The sequence below is a fragment of the Melanotaenia boesemani genome, chromosome 2, assembly GCF_017639745.1.
Source record: "Melanotaenia boesemani isolate fMelBoe1 chromosome 2, fMelBoe1.pri, whole genome shotgun sequence".
Lineage (NCBI taxonomy): Eukaryota > Metazoa > Chordata > Actinopteri > Atheriniformes > Melanotaeniidae > Melanotaenia > Melanotaenia boesemani.
The window spans coordinates 27,402,326-27,430,089 of NC_055683.1; the positions used below are offsets into that span (position 1 = coordinate 27,402,326).

At 39.6% G+C, this 27,764-nt stretch overlaps 2 protein-coding genes and 1 long non-coding RNA gene across 3 annotated transcripts; 2 read left to right on the forward strand and 1 right to left on the reverse strand.

Annotated features, from left to right (window-relative positions):
- Nucleotides 1-915: 915 nt before the first annotated feature.
- LOC121653220 lies at nt 916-8,286 on the forward strand. The gene is made up of 4 exons (XR_006012759.1): nt 916-926; nt 1,487-1,492; nt 6,849-6,852; nt 8,208-8,286. It is a non-coding gene; the product is annotated as an uncharacterized LOC121653220 (long non-coding RNA).
- tbcd (tubulin folding cofactor D) lies at nt 4,461-27,736 on the reverse strand. Its single transcript, XM_042005169.1, has 39 exons — nt 27,243-27,736; nt 27,107-27,157; nt 26,904-27,001; nt 26,608-26,709; nt 26,000-26,146; nt 25,519-25,574; nt 24,679-24,811; nt 23,875-23,920; nt 23,393-23,525; nt 22,921-23,063; nt 22,774-22,834; nt 22,563-22,637; nt 22,331-22,425; nt 17,893-18,049; nt 14,070-14,127; nt 13,937-13,966; nt 13,583-13,668; nt 12,963-13,043; nt 12,780-12,853; nt 12,517-12,625; nt 12,227-12,287; nt 12,118-12,140; nt 12,002-12,033; nt 11,854-11,916; nt 11,679-11,755; nt 11,353-11,434; nt 11,137-11,255; nt 10,974-11,065; nt 10,483-10,623; nt 9,734-9,817; nt 9,345-9,503; nt 9,065-9,203; nt 6,208-6,329; nt 6,036-6,113; nt 5,872-5,958; nt 5,690-5,777; nt 4,979-5,088; nt 4,783-4,867; nt 4,461-4,659 (listed from the first exon to the last, which is right to left on the reverse strand). Exons 1-39 carry the CDS (start codon nt 27,424-27,426, stop codon nt 4,642-4,644), a joined length of 3,579 nt encoding a protein of 1,192 aa, XP_041861103.1. The 5' UTR covers nt 27,427-27,736; the 3' UTR covers nt 4,461-4,641.
- On the forward strand, nt 18,494-22,290 carry znf750 (zinc finger protein 750). Its single transcript, XM_042005485.1, has 3 exons — nt 18,494-18,605; nt 19,962-21,238; nt 21,347-22,290. The coding sequence occupies exons 2-3, from the start codon at nt 19,983-19,985 to the stop codon at nt 21,930-21,932; spliced, it is 1,842 nt and encodes a 613-aa protein (XP_041861419.1). The 5' UTR covers nt 18,494-18,605; nt 19,962-19,982; the 3' UTR covers nt 21,933-22,290.
- Nucleotides 27,737-27,764: the final 28 nt, after the last annotated feature.

Genomic DNA, 27,764 nt, shown 5'->3' on the forward strand with positions numbered 1-27,764 from the left:
GCTCGGTACTGGCGTGTGTCCAGAACAAACTGGGCCTCTCCATAGGGAACAGTAGAGGCTTGAGGCCCCGCTGCTTAGCAGGCGACGAGGGGGCGGCGGGCTGCCAGTGGTCAGTCCCTGATGGAGCTTCTGGGAACAGCATCACACTAACCCCCATCCTCACGCCAGCCTGGGCCGGGTGAGTGGGTCAAGAAAGGACAGCACTCCAACAACTGAGCAGCTGGATGCGCTGTCATGGATGAGATCATTCTGGCTGACGTCCAAACCAAAGACGAGCCAGACCCCTGACGACCGAGTCGTCTGCATGAAGTCACCCTTCAAGCGTAGATTTACACAGAGCAGCAGCAGAAGCAGCGGGACCAGCTCTGAGGAGAGGCTCATAAACACAGTCATGAGAGTTGCTGAGGTTCATCAGAGGCAGGCGTGATGAACGGATCAGGGAAGACACCTTTGCTGGAGGGAGAATGAAAGATTTCACTCAAAGCTTTAAGATAAAGAGGGATGATGGATTGGCTAAGAAAAATAATCGAAAACAAATCAGGGGCTTGTCATACCCATAATTGGGTATTAAATTTAATTAAAACAACAGCAAATCTTATCCATCAGAAGAACCTTGGCAAATCTAAATAATCTGGCAAATCTGAACTTCTTTTATCAACCAGTGCAAAGGAGAACATAACCCAGATATCTGGCTGCTTAATATTATTTCAACCCTCAGATTCCAGCTGGCTATAAACCTCTTATATTGCTCCTTTATGCAACAATAACAGAGGAGTGTCTTCCTCCAACTAAAACAGATGTATGTAAAGGTAACATACACAGTGAGCATGAATGTGCAAAAGGGTGGTCAATCAGAAAACAGAGGGCAACAGGCCTGTTGCTTATTTTTCTGGCTACTACAGCAAGGTGGTTGGAGCATAAACCAAGTGTACAATGGAAATAAAAAATAAAGATTTACATACACAGGTTTGCCAAGTTACTAACAAACAAATCCTCCTACCTTCTGTTCCAGAAGAAATGAGTAATAATACCTTTCTGTTCAATTAGTCAAATAATCTTAGAGCATGTGTTAGTTTTGTTGATATAAAAACACACCGCCCATTAACCTCTGGCCTAGAAGACGACCCAGGCTTAGCAATTAACCCACATTCCCAAACTTATCCAGCTGCCTCCATGCCCAAATGACTATAATTCCACACAACATGGTAATTTCCTCAGCAGTGAGCACATGCCTGATGTGCTGCTGATTATGGCTTTTTGGAAACTTATAAAGACTGTGGTTTCCTGGAGGGAGACCGCATCAGCTGTCATATTCATAATTACAGCATTTCTGCTATTTCTATCAATCATATAATTACCGTATATTTGCTATTTCTATCAGTCATATAATTATCATCTTGAGTCATTTCTACTTCAGCTTTGTTTCTGCTTTCTTAAAAGTTTTTATGAAGCTAAAGACCCTTGACATATAATTCATGCGCTACAGCGAGTGGTTCTGTTCCACCTCGTTTTCAGAACTGCTGCTTTTAACGCTTGTCTAATTACTTGCAAATGTTGCACCATGGAGGAGGACACAACCAAGTACATGAAGTGTCTATTTAGACTCTTTAGAGAAAAGCTTTTTTTTTTTAGATCATGAGAAAATAAAGAGGATTTGCAAAATTAACCTGAAAACTTTTTATATGTATAAGGTCCATCTGGCAGGCTGTAAGGATTCTTAAGCGCAAAGCCTATGTAGTTTTAACAGCTGCTCTGCATCGCCTCCTGTCCATAAATTTAGGGCAATTAAGAGTTGAGCTTCACTAATGAAGCTGACTAAAAGACAGGAGGAGGGTTGTTGCTCCTACACCAGGTGTTGAGGCCATACAGAGGAAGTCTCAGCAGGACTAACACCAGGGAATAATAAACTCTCAAAGCAGACAATAGCTAAATCTCAAAGCTGGGGCGCAACAGAAAGCTTTAAAACAAAGAGGAAGAAGATAACTACATAGATCAGTTCAATTTAAACATGATACAAGTACGAGATGAGCACTACATTTGCTTCTTTTAAAAAGTTTGTGTGGTCAGAATAATCAACTGCAAACTAAATTCCCAAATTACAACCAAATTCCCAGATTAATCAAGTGCAGCACTATTATAATTGGATGTTTATTGGGAAACTGGAGGCAGCTCTAATATATAAAGCAGAATTGCTTTATGAAATAACTAAATTTATAGGATAATTTTGAATCAATTTACTCAAGTACTTAAATTTGTTATGTATCATAGTGCATTATCAGTGTAAATCACTTAAACCATGGCAACAGATTTCATCCATATTGACCACATTTAGTAGAACTGCCTTGTGTGGAAAGCAGTGAATCCGTCTTGGTTGAGTTCAAGCTTGCTCGGCCAATTCAGCAGATAGAGAAATTGAATCAACAAACAAAAGGTTATCCTGAGGGCAATTAGAGTAACATTTGCCTCTGTGTTCACCAGTTGGGGGTGGTGAGTGATGCTGTTTTTATGTGCTTCTGTTATGTTGATAGCAATCCCTGGATCATGAGGGGAAATTAGAAACCCACAGTTTTCTGTAAGCAGCATCAATATGCTACCTTCTACCATTCTTTTTTTATTTACAGTAAATCTGCACAAGCACAGGTACTGTTCTGCAGGCCCGGCGACATGACGCACAAAACAAAGATAAACTATAATCAAAATCATTTGCCCAGCAATTTCTGTAATCTGCTGTTTGTTGGAGAAATGCCACAATAATCCCAGAGATAATGTACTTAAAGGTTTACAATGCAGCTACTCTGTCAATGTGTGTATTGTTTAGGCATTTTTAATTCAGATTCATGACCTGTACGAATGTGTGAGGACAATTAAGCCCCACTCTATTTGGTTCATCTGACTGTCCCAAAGTTACATCATCAGCTTCCTTATTATTAAACTGCTATGAGCAAAACTCAGTCTCATAATAACAACAACAGAAAAGTGCGAGGTCTTTCCTAATATCACACCAAACCCTGTCAATGAGGGAGCAGCCTCCTTCCCTCTCCTCTTTAAAAAAAAAAAAGAAGGGGGGAAAAAAAAAAAAAGAAGGCCACCATTGTAAGTGAGCAATTGCCATGGATACTGCCGGCGGACTGTAAGCCTTTTAGAATTATTAGCATTCCTCTGTACCCTGAGCACTGTAGCAAAGCTGCTCGCTTTACCGTCAATCCTCCTTCAGAGAAACACACCATTTCTTTCATTAGCAACTACAGGAATTTCCATGTGGCAGGGAATTAATTAAAGTCGAATTATGGGCTGCAGCAATATTGGACTTCCCAAGCAAATTCAACAACACCCATGGAGGGTAGGAGTGAATGTGGCCTTGTTCCTGGGCATGTTATGAGGCTTGGCCACATGTCAGCAGTTACGAACCAAGACTGCGATAAAACAAAGAATGCCATGGTTAGTGTATTCATTTATACATTGTAGTGGTTGGAATTATTTGGTAACCTCGACATCATATTTTCTCATTTCATACAATTTCCCTGCTGATGAAAATGTGGGTTTGGCTTTGGTAAAACGACTTCAACTTGACGTGTTAAGATTATACTTCTCCTATCAACACCAATTATATAAAATATCTGTGGGTTTTGAAATTTGGTAATTTTGTGTCAGTTAGCTTCATCAAGTGTGTAGCGACAATGTTATTGATTTGACAGAGCACACAGAGTCCTGCTGAAACAAGGACAGCCAACACTTAGTCGTTTCAGCCAATTTCATAAGGGTTCAAATAAATTTCAGTTTCCATGGGAAAGGGTTAATCTAGTTATATAAATCATATTAAATTAATCATATTATACACCGCAGAAAAATGTAATGGAATATAGTGATTACTAGCTTGGGGAGTTTCTGCAGTGTATGACTCGCCATCAAAACCATCTAATTCTAAAATAATGCAACAATTGCATCTTTGTTGGGGAAGCTGTATGGCACAATGTGGCCACTATCAGCCTCCAATAAGAGAGCCTGGACCAATGGTGACACAACAGACTCTGTTCTATATGCAACCAGGGAGGCTCCACTATCAGGCCTGAGACTTCTTCAACCCCTGGCACCTCCACCGATGCAGAAAAAGTAGGTCTGCATCCCAAAGGGGAAGCGGAGTCTCAGTGACATTCCACAATGTGTGCCAAAACAGCTAAATGGCAGCCATTTCCCTGGAGCGTACACAGTACTACAGTTTAGTTTCACATGCTGGTGTTGTTCCAGGTACAGCCTGCAAGCTAAAAACAGATCTGTGGCCTGATCGGTGGATGGAACAAAAGTTTCATTTACATTAAATCTAAATATCTTTAAACTGGCATCTTGGAGGTTGTTTATTGTTTTTAAAGCTGCAGCAAGAGAACTAAAAGTTTATTATGTAATGTTCTTTTTTAAAAAAGACTTTTTGGTGTTTAAGAAAAAGACAAAACAAATGAGGTAACTGATGTTTTTGTACATTTATTGTCTTTTTAACAGTTGGTGCAGTTGCATGTATTCTTCTGACAGATGGACTACCCGACACAGGACATCTTCAGCAGTGTAGCAGTCAAAGTTCATTCATGCATAGTTATTGAAGGGCACTACGTGTCAGTTTCTGCTGTTTTTAACTGGGGCCACTGATGTTTAGATCTGCGCAGAGCCCTGCAGTTTAAGAGAGTAGCTTAGGTTAACTTAACGCAGACATGCAATACACTGTATGACATGTTTAATGTTGAAAGAATCTTTCAGCTGAGGCTGTTTACACGAACGATGTTAAAGCATTACCTTGGCAACAGGTTGTGGCCTGGCAACTCCTAACCAATCACAAAGCTGATTCCTGTGTGTCCTCACTGTGGCGATGTCACTCTCCCTGGAGAAGACGTCAAGCAAAGCCGCACTTCAAATACCACAAACACTGAGTGTATTTACCTATTAGGAAATATTTAATAAATGCATCCAGTTTGACTAAAGAGATACTTGCCATTTAGCATCACTTAGTAAGGTTACGACATCATCCAACACCTCTTGATCAATGACATCTTCATAGATCAGAAACATCTCATACATTTGGCTGGCTGTGGTCTTTCTTATCTATAGTTGGAGAGGAAAGGTACATTATTCTGCCATAGCTGATGATGTTATGCAACATTACGTGCCAAAACAAATTAGTCTATAGTCATGAAGTCATGCTAGCAGCTCTGTAAGGTTACTGCCAGTATGATGAAACTTCCATCCATCTTGACAATTAAACAAAGCATTCAGTTTTGACTGATTAGTGGGGTGTTGTAGCTGTAAACAAAGGAAGCTTAGATGCCTTTTAGAAAAAACTTTTAATTGCAACATTTGTCATAATTCATCCATATGAGGGCAATGACTGTCCAGAGCAAATTTAAAATAAATCTATCCAACCATTCACGACTAAAGATCTCAAACTAATGAAGCGTCTGTACAAAAGTCAGGAAATGACAAATACTAAAAGGTTTTCATCTCTGAAAGATATAAATTTCAATTTAATACTTAGAGGCATTTTCAACTGGATGAACTAAGCAATCATTTATAGCCGACTACAAACAACTTTACATGAGCAGGCCAAAGACAAAGTTCATATTCATTTACAAACTGTGAATTTTGTAGATTAAACCACAGGACTTGAATGCATTTTAAACAGGGAATTTCTATCTTATGAACTTACCACAGGGAATGGATGGCAGAGTAGCATCAGCAGCTGGCTCAACACCTTCCTCCTCACCTCACCCTGGAACTGGATTAGCCCACAGAAACTGGAAAACATGAGCCATAAAAGCCAATAGAATGTTTCAGTTTACACCAGTGTTGTACATAATGCAGATATCTATCAAAGAGATGGAAACGCACACATCTATACAGGCACGCAGCTTGGAAACATCTTTGGACTTCTTGAGTTCTTTGCAAAGAGCCAAAATGTCCACGCAGAACGGATGACTAAGAAGACACAGACAGAAAAAAGTTACTTCTCAGAGACGTATACATTTTATTGCAACAACGCTGTCAACACTTACTTTTCTTGTTTGGTGAAGATTTCAAAGCAGCCGTTGGAAAGCATCTGATTAAGCATCTTAAGTAAGGGAACAGACACTCTAAAGAAAAAAAAGGATAAGAAGCCCTTAAAATGTGATTTTAAAAGATAGAAAAGAAGGTGCCAAAAATAACACGTCTAGCTTGGTGATGTACCTGTCATTGTGAAGATTGCCTCTGAAGATGCTCAGCAGTGTATCTCCAAACTGTGCCAGAGCAACACCATCTTTCTCAATCTTTTTCAGAAAGTCAAACAGTGACTGGGAGGAAAAATGCACCTGAATGAAGGCAGAGCAGAGCCGCAGTTAATGGGGAGGTGGAGAATGCTGGGTCAGACCAGCAAAACACAAACCACATTCAGTGTGAGGCGGATGTTAGCTGAAGGTAAAACCTAAAAAAGTGAGTGGAAATCAAACACAAATACAGAAATCTTGACTGAAGTAGCAAATTTATTTTGGGAATATTGGTGAATAAGTGTAAATCTAAAGGGACCTTGGCAGAAAAATGGCAAAGGTAATGCTATAATCATACTGTTACAAACAATGCCTGTTACTGGATGCGCCGTTTTTCTCTAGCCTGTGTGAATATGGGCCTGTGGTGTGAGAATCTTTAATATTGGCCCACGAAGCGCTGCAGCCTTGGCTCAGTTTCCTTAATGCAACACTGTACAAACATATCAGTCCCTCTCGTCTCTGAGGATGTATCCGTAGCAAAGAAAGGCTAGAAAAGCAGAGGATAAAAACAAAACAAGAGCTAGATGGTCTCTGAGGGAACATGTGTAAAGTTGCCGTTGGCAGATAAGTTTACGTTTATTGGTCTCACTTCTGCTATTACAGGCATTAAATAAATTTACTTTATTACATCGAAAAACACCAAAAGTTAAAAATAAGCTCAAATCCTTGTGGGTAAGATCTCTTCTGAGTGACTGGTTTTAACAGGTAAAGTTATAGTGAGGTAGAAGTTATGAGTCAGTTATGAGTCCAGGCTGAACCCCCTGAGAGATGCTGAGTAAAGAGTGAAGCAAGCTTACTGTGAAACCAGAGTGCAGATTGAACTCAAGAGATATTCTTGTTTCCAAGCAACACATTGAACCCATGAAGTCTGAATCCATCCTTTAGGTTGTGTTAAAATGGTGGAGAAAAACTAGTGAGCCAGAAGTGTGGGATTTTAACAAGCAACAACAAGACAGGTGCTCTACAAAGAACCAGACTATATTGGACACACTGCTCCCTCTGCTGGTCTCCACTGATGAACAATGACAAACAAGGGCTGGCTGCAGGTAGCAGAGTCATGCAAAAAGCAAACCCTCTATCAATTCTACGATTTAACATTTCAGGACATCCATCCATTTTCTATGGCACTTATTTCAATTCAGGGTTGTGGGGAAGCTGGAGCCTATCCCAGCAATTAGCAGGCAAGAGCCAGAATACACTCTGGACAGGTCCCCAGTCTATTGCAGAGCCATAATGGAAATAAATAAACGAAAACTAATATTGTTCATTAGGATTTAGTTAAATGTAACCTCAGATAAAGAATACAAATGACAATTATTCTCATTATGCAACAAAAATGAAGTCATAATGTAAAAGCAATGTGCACAAAACAAACCTCTTCCATTGGAATAAAGTTTAAATAAAATTTAAGTATCACAAGGTGCTGCTCATCAAATTAATTTATAATCAGCAAGTCTGAGAACCGTTATAAAAGCAAATGTTTGGACAGTTTGCTGATCTGGAGCATTCTTGTTGAGTGTTAACACAATGTCAAGAAAACAGCAGCAATCACCTTCAAGAAGCAACTGCTACTCTCTATCAATCTGGGAAGTGTTAAAAGACCATTACAAAGAACTGTCTATCAGTCGATGGAGAAAGATTATTCCTAACTGGATTGCATTAAAACATCTTCCCAAGAATGGACATCCAAAGGTTCATCCCAATGTCACACCAAGCAATGCTCAAAGAAACCAAAGTCACATCTCAGAATCTACAGGTCTCTGTTAGCAGTTAGCTTTAGCATTTTGTCAGCTACACTAGAATAAACTTGGGTCATGAATCAGGACAATGATGTCAAACATAACTGACTGAAAAGGTAAAAAAAAAAGGCCCGGTTAAAGACTATACTTCTAAATGATTTAAATGCTGAGACAGAACTTTAAGAGAGCGGTGCATAAACTTGTGCCTACAAACTGGAAAGAACTGCTACAAAGTTGTGAAGAAGGGTGGGACAAAATTCCTCCACAGCCATGAGTGGGACTGATCTAATCTTAAGACCAGGTAAAGACAGGGGCATAAAAAAAAAAAAACTTTTTATAATGAAATGCTGTCAAAATGCTAGCCACAAATATCATTTAATGAGCCATTATGACCTGTATGTCCTGGAACAGCGTGGAGCGGAAGCTGCAGGTGACGTTCTACAGGGCAACGTAGGCTGTACAGATGCAGACAAAAAGGTGCTACTGAGAGTCATTAAGTCAGCAGAAAATATTATTGGCTGCCCCCTGCCCCCCCTGGATAACCTTGTTACATCACGCTACCTCTGCAGAGCTTTGAACATCATAAAGGACCCCTCTCACCCTGGCACCACTACTTTGAACTGCTGCCCTCTGGCAGACGCTAGAACTGCCAGAGAACAGACATCTCGGTTCAGAGATGGTTTTTATCCATTTGCCATTAGCATGCTGAACAAGAAATGACCAACTCATGACCCCTTGCACTTTATTAGAACACATTACTCATTTAAGCACTAGTCACTTTCATGTAGATTTTATTTACTTATTTTACTATAATTAGTTTTTTTTTTTTAAACTGATTTCAATATAATATATTCGATGCATCTTGTGTCATTGCCTCTGTGTGTTTTATGTATTGGGAGTGCCTAGCAATCTCGTTGCACTACTATGTGTAATGACAATAAAGGTTTTGAATTGAATAGGATTATCTCCAGTGAATTAATGAATTTGTTCCACTTCTGTGGATATTACTGGGATTGTACAATATTTTACTTAACCACCTACTGTGGACTCTGTGATCCCCCCCACAGACACGGAGAGCCCCAGTAGGGTGTGGTACTGATACTCAGGCAATCCAAGCAGCTGTGTGATGTACTTGAAAGCTTGGGATGGAGCTTTCCAGTTTAGACCGTTTATGGTTTCACTGAAAGGGAAACAAATGGAGACAAGTTTTAACAAAGTTTTTTCACATATCTGTCTCAAACAGACACATTTGGGAAAAACAGGCAAAACAACAGCAGCATAAAAGTGTTACAGGTTTTAAGATTGCTGGTATGTAACTGACGCTGGAAAGATGTTCAGCAGCTCCTCTCGGTGTGGTATGTGAGGCACTGCAGGCTCAGTGCTGTGGAGCAGGCGCAGGAAGATGTTGCCAGCGTGCTCTCTGTAGCGGTCAATCTTCTCTGCAGCCTGCTGAGCCAGGCAGCACATCATAGGCTTCACCCTGCACACAGAGCAGTTGGAAGAAAGGTGGCGCGTGCTGTGGTTTTGTTCAGTGTAATTACTAAGAGCTCAGTTACTGTGATAATTTCATCTGCCAGGATTCAGGTAACAGACGAGAAAACCCAAAGAATTTTATCTTGATGCAACTTTATACATACAGACAACTGTCAAATTAGTAAAGTAAAGCCAGCTGTGAGGCAACCTAAAAAAAATGTTTAGATTCCTTCTTACAGGTCAGGTGAAAGGACCTCAGGAGCGCTGCTGGCCACTAGCAAGGTCACCTCCATCAGACTGGTCATCGCTGCCTCCCTTACCCTACAAAAGTGACACAGAGGGAAGGAAATTTAATTTACACAAAAAGATTGGTGTAAATCAACCTCATGCTAACTGACCAGGGTCATAAGCTGAAATTTAGACAATGACAAATGAGAAACATACAAAGCTGATTTATTTAACGACACAAACCACTAGAACATTAGGTTTCAGAGTAAATGGGACATTTTTAGCAGAATTAGCATTGTGGCTTCAGGGGACAACTTATACATGTAAAATGTTGATCATACTAAAGTTACATCCTGAATCAATGTTCAGGCAGCTCTAATCAAAGCCATTTTAGGCAAAAAGAAAAAGTTGACAGTTGTGCTACAAAAACAGCAGCAGAAAGGAGAACAAGTGTAATGAAGAAGTAAAACAGAGAGAAGGAATGAAGAAAAGAAAGAGATTGCCAGACAGCATAAAAAAGGCAGCCCATCCCAGATTGCAAGGACAAGTGACAAGCCTGGTGACATTCCTGGTGAGTCCATAAGCATGGCCTTAAGCTACTAGTGAGACAAGTACGTGTGCTCTACACGTCTGAGTGGAGGGTCAGAAAAAAACTCTGCGTGCCTCAGGCAAGGAAGCATTCCTGAAGCCTGAGGCCAATCAAAAAGACTTGTGTGCATTTTAAAATGTGTTTTAATAAGCAAAAGCACAGAACTCACCATGCCCCGACGTCCCCTCTGCTGTCTGTAGTATAGTCATTAAGACCACTGAGCAGAACGCCATACACCTCAGATATATTCTCTGAACAGATGACAGAGTCAGGGGAGCCGTTGGTACAAACACCTGCCTTCACACACACTCTGATGAAGGAAAAGAAACAAATTCAAACAAAACTTGGAATAAAAAGCAAAACATGCAAGCTGGGTAATTTAAATTACATCAATCTTTTAAGGAAAAAGACAAAATACAATAAGATGAAGCAGAGTGGCATGCCATTCAGGTCCTGCAGGTCTGGTTAGGCAACTGTTTACTTTAGCTTCACTGCCTACAAGTTGACATTTTAAAGCTAGCAGGTAACAAAAATAATGTAAGAGACACGGAAGGACTTTTGTGACTTAAGTTTGCACCCATCAAATATATGAAATAAATGTAGAGCATAAAAACCGAGATGGAAAATCAGAAGTCATTAGATATGAATGGAAAGACTCACTGAGCAATTGATTTGACTGCATCTCTTCTTGCCTCCGTGAAATTCCCCTCCTTCTGGCTGACAACACACATCTGCTGAAGGCCTTCAAAGATCTAACACAGACAGCACTTCAAACCTCTACACTGAGGCAGTGAGATACACATTTTTCTTTATAAAAACACACCTGCTTCAGTTTGCCTTTTATCATAGCTCTTGGAAGAGAGCCGAGGGCGAGGGCAGATCCACTACGAGTCAGCATCTGCTGATTCTTAAGGCCTTCAATGTACTGAGACACCAGGACATCTGATCATGTGCACACAAACAAACAAGACAGACAGTAGTCATACAGCTCACTATGCAGACAGACTTTCAAATTTGGGGTATACAGAATAACTTGTACCTTGCATCTGTGGGTCAGCCTGGCCTGAATGGTCCTGGTAGTACTCCTCACACAAAGCGGATAAGGCTGACACTACTGCAACCTGCAGACACAGGAGGAGAGAAAAATCAACAAGATCTAAATAATGATAGTCTGAGATTTCACAGGCTGGAAAAGTTCCAAATGATTATGCAGCTTGTGTATCTGCTAAAGCAGCCACTTTCTTTCAGTTGCAAAAATATTATTTAAGCTTTAATGGACATGAAGAAAAACAACATTAAGAATTCTTTTTGATCTCAGGAATTGCCTCAGATTTATTAAAGTAAATAAATCAAAATTAAACTTACAATAATGCCATCTCTATCGTCACTTGAAAAAAGATGGAGACTCTGGATGGTGTCATCAATAATCCACTGCCAGCCAGCTGAAACACAACAGATAATTGTACCTTCTTTTCACACCAGAGCCAAAAGTATAAAAGCATCTTTTTGTTGAATGACGACTGAATAAAACTTTACTTACTGATGATCGGGTCGTTCTTAAAAGGCATTTTAGACAGGGACATCTTTTCTATTAGGCCACAAACTGTTGGAGGAGAATAAAAAGCTTATTACCTGCTACTCCATCATGTCTCCATTGAACTTATTTTCATATTAGCCTTCCAACTTACTTGCTGGTCTCATCAGCAATCCACCAAAACCCCTGTGCAAGAGAGTGTTTTACTTGGATTAATATGCTGGTTAATTAGACTGATAGCACAAAGTTAAGCCTTTTATTTCTGCTTACTTGTATTGTTTTCTTTCGTTTAGCTGAAAGTGTGTAAAGAAAGGAAAGTCAGTAAGAGCAGATGTTTGGACCACACTTTATTTAAGTTTTTCTAGGAACACAAATTTACCACATTGTGAATGTTCTTTAATGCATCCACACATTCTGGAGAAATGATGTCCTCCACAGTCCTACAGGATGAATCATGCACATTTTATTCAACATATTAAAACATCAAATTAATAATCAAGATTATTCTCCTGTTCTTTTACCCCCATAAACCGTTTCTGTTCATAAGTAGCTCATAAAACCTTTATCATCATACAAAAGTCAACAGCAAAATCTCATCTTTGCACAACTGCAAGTACTAAAAATGTGTCTCCAGTATAAACCGGGCCTGGCTCATGCTTCTGTGTTTACCTGTTTACCACTTTGTACAGAGCATGTGTGATCTCTCCACAAGCCAGGATGGCTCCGTGACGACCAAGGAGGTCAATACTCACGGCCATGCTCAAAAGCTGTGGCAGAACTGAAACAAACAAGGGGGGAAAAAAAAGCATGTTGCATATTTACGAATTACACCTAATCAGTGGGTTCATTCAGTTTCAAAAAGGAGTTTCTGATGTGCTGCTGAATTGAAAGCTAAACACTGACAGAGGAACAGGAAAGATGACATTGTTTACCTGTTGTTGCCATATAATCAGGTGCTTTAGGCGTCAGGTTGTGAAGCGCTTTAGTGGCGAGTTCTCGGACCGCACTACCAATCACAAAAAAGTGTTTTAAAAGAGATAAAAGCAAATTCTTACAACTTTATTTGCTTATCTGGTCATACTATGAGCATAGCATGAGACAGACCCAGTGCTTACCCATCCCAGTGGTTGATCTTCATGGCTACCAAATGGTCTATCATGGATTTGGTGTACTCTGGGAAACCGGCTATATAGGCACTTCAAAAACAACATAAAAATCTTGAGTTATATGAAAAGTTTTGACGTGTCTACCTCTATATCAATATTCAAACAATTTTAGTCATCACTTCTTTCCTGGTATCTGCAGTTCAACTTTCAATCGTATCCTAAGGCTAGCATCTTTCTTCAATGTCACTGTGTAAAAATATGTTGTGTGGCGTCACATTTCTGTTAAAGGTGACAACGATGTGCTTTTTTAATGTTAGATTTGTTTGGTACATTTCTTCAGTGCTTCAGATCCTCAAAACAAAAAAAGTTAACCAGTTCAATTTCACATATATAGTAAGACATGCAATGACTCTTTTGCAGGAGGTATTTAGGAGCTAAAATTAGTTTTAATACCAACACTATTTAGCGTTACAGTGACATAGTTTAACTAAACTAAAGCAGTACTTTTCCCCCATGACACAGTGTCAAGAGTAGCTTCCTGACATATTTCCTTCATTTGCATGAAGCTGAATTTGAGACATTTCTGACAAGTGGCTAAAATATCTGACGCCCCTCTTCATCAATCTTACCTAATATTCAGATAGCAGTTGTTGAGATTTCCTACAGCATAGTAGTCTGCTGTCGTTAAGATATCAATACCATGAGGAAACGTCCCCTTTTGAGACAAAAACATTTATTTTCAGTTAGAAGTCAACTGATTTGGTTCTAAATTCAAGTAATATCAGATTTATGGCTTATGGCAAATCCAATGTTTGCTGGTGCCCTGTAGCCACAATCAGGAGGGCATTTTCTTCAACAGCTCTCAGTAAAAGAAAAAAAAGGCAGGTTTGAGCATGAACTGGAAATCTGGCAAGAAATAAGCATCAAATCAAAGTAATTCTGTTAGTCATAATGTTCAGGTACTGAAAGCGTCAGTCACAAACCTGTCTGCCGACATTCTCTTGGAAAGCAGCCTGGGATAAAAAAAAAAAAAAAAAAGAGACATAAAGTGAACTTGTCTCATGTAACTGCATATGTTTAGTTAAGCAATCATAAAATGTTGATCAGAGAACTTACAGAAGCAGCTCTGCGGCAGTTGACATTTCGATCAAACACAGCTGTGATCAGCAAAGCGCTGCAGACACAAACACAAGAATGTAGAAATAAATAATCAGATAAGGAACTTTTATGCAAGTGTTTTCATATTTATAGAATGAGTAAAAGTGTATAACATGCTTTCTTGTGCTTTCAGTGTGACAGGCAAGTGTGCAAATGGCCTTTAAAGTTGGATCATTACAACAAAGCTGATTTTTTCATCAGATTCAAAGCACAGATGTTAAACATCGCCACAGGGTAATTACCCATTACACCCTATTCATACAACAATGCACGTTTTGACCCCAACATCCCTTCACACTGCATCGCCTCTGCAAATCTCAGTAGAGGTGGGCGTGAAATCGTCAGTTGTTCAGGGAGGCTGATCATGGTGACAGTCTGAGACAAAACTACTGTAGGCCTTCTTTGCTTTCTTCTCATGTACCACGCAATGAGATATACCAACTGTCCCACGATGGTTCAACTAACTGTCCATGCCCAGATGGCTTGGAAACTCGGTACTGCACACTGACAGCATTCTTGAAAATACTGCAAAGGAAATTCTGAATTCCAGTGCTTAACATATGTAGCTTAGCAGAAACACAAGTGTTTGTAGGTGCCCTCAAGTCACCAAGTCCTACATCAAGCTCTGACGAACAAAGCAGGAACCAGCTTGCCTCAGCACTGTTGCCAAACGGTGACCGAAACCTACAGCAAAAGGCGAAACCTGGCATTCCTGTGGGCTAGGGAAAGGGAGGGTGTTGTCCTGGGTGTTGATGATAATTTCTAATGCAGAGCTGGTCTGCACAGTCAGAGGCCACAGGTCCATACATGCAAGCCAAGTAAAAAAAAAAAAAAAAAGATAAAGGATAAAGGATGAGACAAACCGTTACTGTTCACAAAGACAAAAAATAAGTCATTGGATGATGTTGCAGCCCTGCCTGCAGATTAGACGTGCAAGTTTAAAGATGTTATGCCTTAGTTTTAAGGCTTAGTCCTGGAGCCCCAGACTGTAGGACAAGGTCCTCACAGTCAGGTAGGTAGGTAGGTATGTATGTATGTATGTATGTATGTATGAATGAATGAATGAATGAATGAATGAATGCTGACTGAAAAAAACTTTTTAGTAATTGACTGAAAAATAAGTTACTGACTTTACCCAAAAACAGACAAAAAAATTGTTTTCCCATCCATCTAATGGTTGATTATATAATTTATTGGCAATCATTTACAGTTACAATATGATAATCTGCAAAAGCAAGCGGTTCCCTAGCCCTCGAGAAAAAACAAAGCAGCACATAAGCTGGTGCTGGTTGTGTAGAGGCATGCTGCACAGAGAAACTGGTCTGAGTCAGTAAATAACAGCTCACAGGCAAACTGCAGTTTCTATGCAAATCTCAATCATAAGATTTTTCACAGTGAATTACAACCAAAAACATTATTTCAGATTTCTTCAGCTACATATCTGTGACTTTTGATTATATTTTCTAACTGCTTTGTATTATACAGATGTGTTACTGTTTCAATTATATTAAAGTACATTATTTTGCAGAACATATCCTTGGTCAGAATTACTAGTGCGCCTGAATGGTATGACAACTGTTTAGGAAAAGAAAAAGCAAATAAAGCGAATCAGTATAGTAATAACATTTTACGAGAATGCCGCAAATGATTCAATAATCAAGAAAAACAGACTTCATGTGTCACTCTAAAACAAGTATGGCTCTACAAAAAGGACATTTCTGGTTGTTTTACAGAAACGTGGGACTAATTTTGTGAAAACCTTCACAGATAAAATAGTTTTTCTAGAAAAAAAGCTCTATGGGCAGAGAGGTCTCAAGAAGAGATGTGAAATAATAATGTGAATAACTTTGTGCATAGGCGAATAAATAAAGCCCTTAGGGTACAACACACACAACCTACAGTTACACACAATGAAGTATGTTTAATGCTGTGGAGCTGGGCTACTGCCTCGGCTACCAAAAGCAACAACAGACAGATTATAGAGGATGATTATAACTAGTAATATGTGTAATCCAGAGTGTAATCTGCACAGATGAAATCTTCCAAGGATTGTGTAAATTTGTAAACTTCTCTTGAGCTCAGTGAGAATATCCTTGTTTCTGATAGCAACAGCAACAATCTAATAGTAACCTGTTCAAGACCTTAGTATGAACAAGACACTGTTGTGTAATTAAGTTCACAATCAGCGAAAGTAATACTGTAAGAAAAATAAGCTCTAAAAAGTGTTACTAAATCAAGACTCAGGGCTGTTTCCTACACTGCTGCTAGGTTCTGGAGTTGCCAGGGCCACTAATTTAAGCAACTTTTGGGTTGGTTAATTAAAGAAATTAAAATTTTTCTTGTTTTTTCAATCTATTTGCTTGTTTCTGTCATAAGACGGCATTGGCTGATGACAACATTGGCTCTGGCAAAAAAAAAGGCTGTAGTAGAAAAGCGAGAGAAACCAGGGTAGGTTGCTGCTCCATGCTTTGAAAGACGAGCTCCAACACAGTCAGACTGCCCCTAAACAAAAAAGCACCAGGATGATCATTCTCACACATAAGGACACATTCAGTTGCCACCAGATTCATGGGAAGCCGTGTAGGTCTGAAAGGGTTTTACCTTCAAATAAATGCAGAGGATGGGGCATAGAAACTGATCAATGACATCTCAGATTGACAGAAAATATGTAAATAAAATGCAGCTTTTACTTGTTTGTGACCTGAAATTTTGTAAACTGTTAGACAATGAATAACCATGAAAGAAATGTTAACTTTACCTAAACTTTAAACAACAAAAGTCAACTAAGTGGAAGCAAATGATTAAAAATGAAAAATAAAAATAAAAATAAATTAAGCACAGTTTTTTTTTTAGATTTGTGCATTTTCAATTTGGAAGAGGAATGTTATTTCCCTTTTCAGAGAGACACTTATTAATGGTTATAAGGTCAACATAACATTCACTCTGTCACTGAAAGAAGGAAGGAAGGAAGGAAGGAAGGAAGGAAGGAAGGAAGGAAGGAAGGAAGGAAGGAAAAGAAAGAAAGAAAGAAAGAAAGATTGATTCATCCATCCATCCATCCATCCAACTGTCTTCTGAGGCCAAGCTGCAGTGGCAACAGGTCCAGGAGGAAAAGCTAAGACATCTGCCTCCAGCTCATCCTGGATGACACTGAGGCATTTCTCATACAAGAAAGGATATATAATCAAACCTGTGTGTTCTGGGTTTGCTCCAGGGCCTCTTTCCAGTTGGACAGGCTTGAAAACCCTCCAAAACGAGGCAACCAATTAGATGTTTGGGCATTTTATCAGTGGTTCCTAACTTGGGGTCCCCCAAAGAGCACAGGAGGTCCCAGAGGCTTTGACTGTTCAGAGCCAGTGTGATTTCAATTGAAGCCATGTCCACATAGAGACAAGTTGAGATGTATTTGGTTATGTTTGTTTTTTGTTTTCTTATCATTTGGCTGTTTCATTTAGATGAAAAGATTGTTTTGGGAGCCCAAAAAAAAAACAACACAAATTTTGCATCATTTCATTAATGAGACATGTCTGAGAAATGCCACAGTGCAGATGACTCATCATTAATTTGAAAAATTATATGTCAGTAACTACCATAACTTTGGTTTTATCGAAGGAAATAACTACGATATTTTACCTGCTCCACTTGAGGAGTAGGTTAAATATACTGTATGGAGGGTCTGTGCAAGTACACACAGTAAAAGTAAATAATCCAGACTGAAATATTGTCTTGATGTAGTGTAGCAGTGAAGTTTTGTACAGGACATTATAAACAAGGGAGTTACCTTGCAATCTGGTTGACAAAAGGCTGGAGCTCCTTTGGTTCATAAGCTCTGGCAAAAGACCAGCACACATAGCAAGCAGAGTCCCGTACGTTGGACCCAACGCTGCATGCTCCCCTCTTTTCCTCGTAGGTCAGGGACTTAACAATAAGTGGCACAACTGTAAGTAGACAACACATTGAAATGAGAGGTTTTTTCCTACAAAGAGCAAAATGATGAAATCAAACAAGGAAAGTTATGTTGGAAACAGACTGAGTTAAGAATAATGTAAAAATCATCTTTAATAACGAAGAGAAAAACTTGCTTTTCATTTTACTTTACATATATGGAGCCTCAAATTTAATATTTTCTTCATTTCATTGGCAAAATCCTTTTAAACCAACCCTTTAACAGCACATTAAGACATACGTTTGACAAACGACAGCAGAGCCATAAAGTGGAAGAAAGTAAGATGTCCCATCCCACCCCCTCATTTAAATCATCGCTTCAGGCTTAACTAATATCAGGTACATCATTGTTGCCTCAGGGCCCTGCTGTTTGGGCTGAAGCCGCACCCACTAGTGAGACAACACCTCAGAGAGGAAAACTCACCACGCAACCAGTATCACACACATTCACCATCACACACTCACAAGTGCACTCTCAACCTCTCAGCACAAACTGAGACGGGCGTCCTGACCAGACAGACGTTGGCTACTGCGGATCACGTAGAGGAGGTAAATGCTATTTTTACCGTATTTTGGGCCTCTTTTAATTAACGAGGAAGCGGCATGACCTTAAATTTGATCTCTGGAAGGAATCCAGCTAAAGTTTACTGAAGAAAAAAAAAAAAAAAACGAAAATCTAAAGAGTGCACCTGTTACCTCTGGATCTGTGACCCTGCTGTGATGCTCAAGTAAATGGTTAGTGCTCTTGTTAACAGGTTTAAAATATTTGTGTATATAACATAGCAGTCTTTTAGATTGTTATACCACAAAATATTTGTGTCCTAATAAAATAATAATCATAATAACAACTTTTATTAAATTCAGGATCAGATTGTGTTAATTTATTGACAAAAGAATTGGCTGGCTTAGATTAACAACAAGAAAACTTTATCTTAGGATTTTCAGGTGCATTTCACTTCTTTAGAAGGGAGTGTCATTGCATGCTATTTCAGTTGAAACTTGAGTGACAACTTCTTGCGACAGCGCATGACGAGCAGGTTCTTCAATTCAAACGCAGCAACACTTAACTCACAGCTTTAGGTGATGTTTCATTTCCAAAGAAGAATGCAAAGTGTTTCTGGAGGCGCCTACTTCACAGTTTCACCAAAATGGTTAGTTTCATCATTGATCAGATTTCTGTAATAACAGCTACGATTCACGATATTTCTCTATCTCTGGAGCTGATGAGTCAAATGATGAATGCATCCCGCAGGTGTAGTCATGGGAAGCAGGTGGCTGGTGGTTCCCACGCCGACAGCGTAGAGTTTAGTCAGGCTGTGAAAGAAAACAAGCCTCTGCATGCCCTCAAGGTCTGTGCAACTTGGGTTCAGTCTGCCTGCGTTAGCGCCTTAGTGGCCCTCTAACTTTATAGGACAGACAATTACAGTAAAATCAAAACAGACTGGCAGGTGAAAAAGCACATCGAGTTGAGGCATGTTTGTTAATGCCAAATACCCAAAAGCAAACTAAAACTGGACTGCATAAACAACCAGGTACAGGTTTTAATATTTGGTTACTGTCCTGCTTGGTTTCTAACCCAGGGTACAGTAACAGTTGAAAAATACATTAGCCTGAGGGTGCAGTGTCTTATGCAACCAGAGATTTTTCTAGCCATGTAGCAAAAGAAAAACTCAGTTAAACCTTTCAATGATAACTCTCCTCCTGAACAAGTCAAGCAACTTTAAGCAGCACTATGAAGTTCACAGCTTGAGAAACAACTCAGAGAATTGAGTTAAAAAAATGCAACAATTTTGCCTCTAAATCCTTTAGATCACAATTGGCTTCAGTAAAAAAAAAGTGGTACCTGAAAAAAAATATTGAACACAATCAATTCCTCATCTGCAATTCGTTCTATTCTTCTTTCAGAAAACGCTCTACAGAGTCAAGATGGACGCTGTTCAGGATCGCAAGCCAAAAAGGCCCCACTACATTCCCAGACCACCAGGAAAGCCTTTCAATTACCAGTGTTTCCAGTGTCCTTTCACCTGCAATGAAAAGTCCCATCTCTTTAACCATATGAAATACAACTTGTGTAAAAACTCCATCTCCCTGATGTCACAGAAAAATGGGCAAACGGCCCGACAGATCAAAGCTGTAGCAAAAGGGGCCCCTGGAAAACCAAAGGATTCTGCAAACACCTTCCCAACAGCACAAATGAAGAGTCCTGAAAAACAACAAGCTGAGAAGAACAAAGCTGAGAGCGGAGATGAGACAGAAGAAGTAGATGTTGGGTGTGACAGTCCAGTCAATAAGGAGAACCAGAGTGTGACAAAGCCAAGTACACTCAGAGAAAGAGAGCACGGGGAGAGCACCGAAGACAAGGATCTGCCACACCCATCTGCTTTCTCCCCTGTCACACCCAACCGTGACGGAGCACAGGCCTTGAAGTCACCTGAGCAGCCGACAGAGGAAGCTCCCACTATCAACCACTCCAGCTTTCCATGGGGCAGAATTTCATCAACCATTCCCTTAAAAGCATTACCCCCTCTCATGCTTCCTGAATATGCTCCTTATCTCTTACCTGACCAACCCCTGTATCCACCATACTACCTCCCAGGACATCCCCAGGTTAATCAGCCAAACTCTTCTTCTTTCCAGCCAGAGTTTTTGGATCATCAGAGACCTTTAGTACAACAACCTATTGCCCCGCATCATACAACCTCCTTTTCTCCTTACCCATACAGATACTGCCACACTCCCTCAGGACTCCCTCTACATTACAACCTATACAGACCTCATGAGCTTTCTGTGCCATATACAGGACCCAGATACCTTTCTCTGGATTTCTGTGGTCAAACCTTTGGCCATAAGGATTATGACTTATACATGCACTCACGTCCCAGTCACAACCTCCCACATGGTTCTACACAAGAGGAGAGCCACCATGGACAAAGTGGAGACAAGGCAACAAGGCTGAGCCCAAAAGAGGGCTGTTCAGCTCTGGGGTCCCCTGACAGACCAAGTCAAGCAAACTTCATCCAAAAGGATGCTGAAGCTTTACAATACACCAGCATGGGCCCGTCACAGTCCATCTTTCAACTTGGACAAACAACTTCAGCCTTGCAATCAGTGAAAAGAGATTTAAGACAAGAGGAGTCTGCAGAAACCTTGCCGCAGTTAAGAACTCAGCATTTGGATGGAGGGTAATTAAAATGTCCTAATGAAGTATTTCTTCCTTTTTGGAAGATTTTTGTCATTTTTGCAGTTGAACTGACTTGTTTTAACATCCTGTTTTGGCTTTTCTCTTTTAGTTCAGCTGAGAACAGCAGACACCCCTTCGTGCCATCTTCCAAGCCATGTCCCGAAACTCTGTCAGAACAAGAAGACAAGGACGACACAGACAACCCGGCACCCCTCAACCTCTCAACAAGAAACCAGAATCAAGACGGAAAAGCTGAGAACAGACTGGGAGGCTCTGACACACTGGAGTTAAAGGAGAACGAGCTGCCTCTAAACCTCAGCCTGAGAGCCTCTCACAGCAATTCTGTACGTAGCTCTGCCACGAGCACTTCAGGGGATCGTCCACAAACATCTGATGGAGAACAGGATGAAGAACCGTTTGATCAGAGGCAGACTGCAGCTCTGGCACTATGCCAGCTCGCCACTGCAAGTTCAGCAGCTTCTTCAAGTGTTTTTAATACAGTAAGCCAGCCTTCAACAGATTCCACAGACACTACAAGTCCCACTTCTCAGAATAATACCAAACTACAAACCAGGGTGAAAGCAGCAGGCACAAAAAGACCAAACAGCGGTCAGGCTGAGAGCAAATGCTATAAAATGAACAAGAAAGCAAAAGAATCAGGGCGGGCTCTGAGGAGGAGGCCTCGTTGTTGCTGAAAACTTAACTGACTGTTCTTATATGTAGTAAGAGAATCTCTAATCTTCTCCGCTGCAATCTTCAACATAAGAAGACTTTTCACTATGTTAAATTAGCGCTGAAAGGTATATAACTTGCAGATGTCAATGTGACATGTGAACAGTTGTGCCATGAGATAACACGTAAAAGAAAATCTTGTTTAGTGCAAGGACTTGTCTTAGGTGTCTGCATAACTTGATTTAAATGGGTGAAGGGGTCTTATTTAAAAAAATGACACAATATGATTGTATAATGTATAAAGCTGCAAAAGGAAAATGTGGAAATATAATGTAAATATCTGTAAAGATGTCAAATAAAACGTGAAAAAAAGTTTTACATTAGTTTATGCATTTAACATGAACAATTACAGTGCACATACCATTACACAACCTTGAGGGCAGCAGAAGCCCTCTCCGACCCAGTTCTGCCAGTGCCAAGCAGCCTCCATGCCAAGCATTGTCTGTTTCCTGGAAGCTATAGAAAGAACACACAGTCAAAACATATAGATAGAACATGGAACCTAATCTCTGTCTTACCTGTGTTTTTTTTAACTTACAATAAATTAAAAATGTCAGAGTGTGACTGCAAGTATGCCCCAAGCATGAACCTACCTGAAGCAGTCCAGAACTGATCCAACCACCTCATCTGCCAGCTCCTTGGGAAGCCTCCCAGTCACCCTCCCAATGCTGAGGGGTTAAACAAAATAAGTTTTTTTTAAAGACATACACACAAAGAGGTTGTTTTTTACATGAAGAATGTCAGGGACAAGTACCAACAAGGATGCGTCGTTATCAACGGTTCAGCTTATAAAGATATCATTACCCCTTTGCTGCAGACCAGCGCACAACCGTTTCCTTATCTTTCAGTCCAACCAGCAGATGCTCTGTAAAACAACATGTAAATTTAATTTGTTTCAATAGTAGGACTGCAATGACAAATGTTTCAAACTAAACTGAGGCAGAAACTGACCAATAACAGTCTCCACTTCCTCAGGAATGTCATAGTCTTCCTCTTGTTCTTGTATCTCCATCTCAGGAGTCAGAGCAGTACTGGTTGAAGTAGGCTGGGACTTGGCAAGGTTTGCTGCAAGGGAGCGGCTGCCTCTCTGGTACCTGAAAATATGCACAGTAACTTTTTATATGACTTAAATCTGTGCTCTTGTCTAATCCAGTCACGTCTCACTAAGGATGATGAAAAGTTGTATGATACTTGTAACATAAACTATGAAAACTAGCTGGAAAGAGACACGATGCACAATCCTACACCGAACTGGGAGCCTGAAATGATCATGGGATCATTATTACCAATTGTTGTCAACATTAGTACCAAGATTTTCAGCTAACTAAGTTAAGTTGTATCTAAAAAATAACAGTTTTACTTGTGCTTCTGGTGTATATCATGTGAAGCCAATTATATGCAAGTGATTGAGATTATGTTTGACCTCCATGCAGCCAAACGTGGTTTCAGGAAGTTGAGGCCAAGCCTCTGGATTAGCTTGACACCGAGTTTTCGCAGCATGGCCTCGCTGCTCTCTGACAGATGTTTCTGCTCCAGACATTGCAGAACTGTGGGAGCTGGGAAACACCCAACACACAGACTTAATTATTCCAACAGCATCCACACTGCCATGAATAAAAATTCACAAAAATTCTCTATAGACACTCGAGTGTCTATAGAGAAAAAACTATCTTTAGCTATATACACACACAAGAAACACTGTCAGATAAACTTAGTCATAGATGGGAAATCTGAATTCAAGTACTTTCAAACTGGAAAATGTACATTTATACAAAACTTTCAGAAAACAAATAAATGAATTGCCACATAAATAAAACAATCACATGTTCAGGTGACTCTTCTTACTTTTGATTACAAAGAAAATATCAATTTAAAATGAATTTTAACTGGGGAAGAGGAACCTACCGTACTGTAAGAGGTCATCTCGTTTTCCATGTTTGAACAGCTTTGCCTATCAGACATAATACATAAATGCATCAACATTAAATACTGCAGATGTAAATGCATCAATAGAAGCAGCAAATGTAAAGAGTTAACATTTTGAACTTCTAATTAATTCGCTTCAAAACTAAAACACTTATTACTACCATTGTCATTGCAGCCAATTTTCTGTCTGTTTTCCCCTAAATCTTGTTTTTTTTTTAAGCACACTACTTTCAAGTTGTACAAACAAAAGACAAAAACATTCAAAAATGGATCCTGCTGACAGAACACTTAAAGCACACATAAAGCCAATTTTGAATGATCTAAGTAACAACTAAACTCATGGTTTCAAAAGGAGACATTTAACATGTTTTGCAGGTTTATGTGCCAATGTGTATAAAGCACTTGCTCCAGGGGTGAATAAAATTATCTTAGATTACAAATCAAACTGTTGGAAAGTGTCTTCAAACATTAATAGACATCAACAGTGAGGTAATGCTCGAGGAATTGAGTCAGAAAAGTGAACTTCACAGAAACTAAGTACCCTCAGCGCTGCTCTCATCAACTGAAAAACCGTTTAGCTTAAAGCGGTGGATTAAACTGACATAAGTCACTTGAAGAAACAGATCCCACACACGTAGCAGGTGTATTACACACCTGCTAAAGCCACTAGGCGTATTGTGTAAAACATACCAGTCATGTCAGCTCTTGTAAATTACCCACACACCACCCTCAAACACCCACACGGACTGGCACGCAGGTTATACGACAGGTGTGAACGTTTACCAGAGACTGCAGAGCACCATCCAGCACCACAATGTCTGTCATGGAATGGTCACTGGTCTGGGATATAATGGTGAGACTCCAGTCCAGAAAGTCTCCGAGGCGTTTCTGCTTCACATCAGGGCGGGTCATGAACCTGTATAATCATGTCCAATCAGACAGGACAAGGAAAAACAGGATTTATAAGGATAAACTAACGGTGGCATCAACAGACTTTTTGGGAGCAATCCTGCCCTCTACTGGCAAAGAAAATTAACTACAGGTCTTGTTAATTTACTGTAGACATTTCACCAAGTAAAAATAAGCATTCGTCCATGTAACCACTATTGAAAACATCCAGTAAAATGCAACATGAAGTCCAGCTATTATCTGTTTCAGTTCAATGTGATGCAGAAGCTAAATACTCGGATGTAACAGCAACTATACAACAGATAATAACATGTTAGCAAATGAAAGACCAAATTTCATCAAACAAAAGCAGTTGCCACAATACACCGTGAAAAGATGAAAGAAACTTTTTGCTTAAACTTGGAATTTACTTTGATATATTAGATGTGCTCAAAATACGGGCCTTAAATTCTGCAGCTTTTACTGTTTCTGCCACAATCTTAAAAGAGGAGTTTAGAAGAGTTATGTCATCTTGCACATGCACATATCTGGCACATCCATCAGCTCACAAGTCTAGGTTTAATAGCTTGTGTTCTTTTCATGGTATTTAATGTAACTGAGTTGGATGTTCTTTATCAAAATTATTCCTGCGAGTTTAGCTTTAGATATTATACTGAAAATTCTCCCATTCATTCAGACTGAGACTGATTTCTTAAGTGATGTTTGCACACTTACTTTGACACCAGTACTGAAGCAGCATTTCTGGGACTGCCACTCACAACTAGATAGGACTGGAAAAAATTAAATTGTGAAGTAAATGTTAAATGTTGCATGTTCTATCGTGACATTATGTTACCATATTCATCTTAAAAAGTCTGTTCTGCGGTCAACAGATTTGGACACTTTGCATAAATAATATGGACTCTTGATTATTAATGCCATTTATGTCTTGTACAGCATCTGCCGACAACAGTACTGTAGAGTTTGGATTTGCAAATAAATCTGGAAGATTAAGAAAGGAGTATGAAAATTTTGTAGTTTGAATGCTTGAAGTTTAACACTTCTAAATAAACAGCTGGTGTGCAAGTACAATCAGCTGCCATTAAACCACAAAAGAGGACATTCGAAATTTAGACAGATACACACACTTATTTCACTACAATAAATCACCATAACAATATTGTACCATATATAAAATACGATATACTTCATTTACCTTTGCAATAGCCAGAATACGGTCCATGATGGGCTCTCTGGCTTTACCATCCTCTGACTCCAGATGGCCATCCAGGCGAGAAAGGTCAAAGGGTATGAGGCAGGTCATGGACAGCCACAGCAACAGCATGTAGCGTGTTTCCCAAGTCTGGAATGAATAGATGTCAAAACACACCAGTGTTACATGTTTTAACACTAAACACTGGGAGGCAAATGCACAAAAGAGTTTTAAATGTTTGAAGATGACAAATCACAGAATACCAGTTATTTCAGTGTAATGAGTTTTATATAAATTGAATTATTTCATTCAGGAAAAAGCAATAATTCAGTGATATTACTCGTGTGGCTGTTGTAAGCAAATTTTATGTGATCATGACTGCCTTGAAAATCATTGAACACATTTATTTCTTTTCAGAATCAGAAAGGGACTTTAGTGCCAAGTAAGTTTGCACATATAAAGAATTTGTCTGGGAGTTGTGGTGTAAAAACAAGAAAAAAAGAACAAAAAGAACACAGAAACAAAAACAGACAGTTAATTGTGGCTTTTATGATCATGATAACCTTCAATAATTATCAAGCCAACTGAAAAATAAAGCTTCACAGACTTGCCTCCGAATCATCGGGATCCTGTCTGGAGAGCAGCTCAAGAACTGGCTGGACATCAGACACCTCATGAGGAAAAAGCTGCATGAAGATTTTATAGCCTCTGACCTGGCCAGAACAAGAGAAATGAAAACAGTAATCCGGTGCAATATGCTAGTGTAATCAAAGTCTGCAACCAGGAGTTTTATAATTGACTTGTCATTGCAACAAGTGCAACAAAATTACATTATAACACAGCAGATAAGGAGCAAATGTTAATAGAACTACTTTTGTTTGTTTTTCATGTTTTTATTATTACTGACCTTACAGATGATGTAAAGAAACTTGAAGCTCAAGTGAACCAATGAAGGTGGAGAATTCTCACTCTTTACGAATTCCAAAATAGTCTTCATCATCCATTCTAAGAAAAATAATAATAAACCTTAATATGTGTTTACATCACCTGTCTAAACTATAGTAACTATACTACAAAAAGTACCCAAAGTTGTTTTTTTTTACAGCGTACCTAGGTGTGGATCCAGCAGGTGAGGCATCTCTTGGTATATATTCATTATCACTGTGAGTACAAAAGGGCAGGATGTCATGGACTGCATGCACACAAACATACGGCTATTTAAAATGGCTTATTTGGGCTGTCCCACCTAAGAACCTCTGAGTTACAGTCTCGTTTTCAGCTGGATCCCCATGAACCTGAGGGAGGCTGGAGATTAAGGACATGGCCTCGCTTTTCTCCCTGAAGCCACTCAAGACACACATTTTGACAATGGCGTCTATGGCTTCTTCTTTTTCACCAGAGCAGCCATTATCTGTCTCCGACAAGGCCATTCTGAAAGATTTTTGCCCACAGAAAGTCTTTCCAGTCGATGGCCAGGTTTATATTTCTGAGTTTTGCACCACTTAGCTAGCTAAAGTTAGCACATTAAGCTACAAAATTAAGTTGTGTAAATGCGTAAGGAAAAATAGAATTAGTCCAAAGCTGCATCAACGAAACAGTTGGTCTAGATAGTGCTGACGTGAAAATTTTGTGAAGTCAAGTTCAAATGAATTCCACTCTAAATATTGTCATTTTAGATATAAAGATGCTCCTTGTTCGTAGCTGGATAAATCTCATACCCCGCCCCGGTACGGCACGCGAAATGGCTCAGAATACCTCTCAAAGGGGT

What these genes read in the sequence shown, in the direction of transcription:
- tbcd (XM_042005169.1), bottom strand. Translation starts at nt 27,426, where the DNA reads ATGGCCTTGTCGGAGACAGATAATGGCTGCTCTGGTGAAAAAGAAGAA. An exon ending in TAAGAACGACCCGATCATCA is followed by an intron (nt 11,756 to 11,853) that starts GTAAGTAAAGTT and finishes GTTGTGTTTCAG; the next exon opens with CTGGCTGGCAGTGGATTATT. An exon ending in ATCTTCACCAAACAAGAAAA is followed by an intron (nt 5,959 to 6,035) that starts GTAAGTGTTGAC and finishes GTGTCTTCTTAG; the next exon opens with TCATCCGTTCTGCGTGGACA.
- znf750 (XM_042005485.1), top strand. Translation starts at nt 19,983, where the DNA reads ATGGACGCTGTTCAGGATCGCAAGCCAAAAAGGCCCCACTACATTCCC. An exon ending in ACTCAGCATTTGGATGGAGG is followed by an intron (nt 21,239 to 21,346) that starts GTAATTAAAATG and finishes TTTCTCTTTTAG; the next exon opens with TTCAGCTGAGAACAGCAGAC.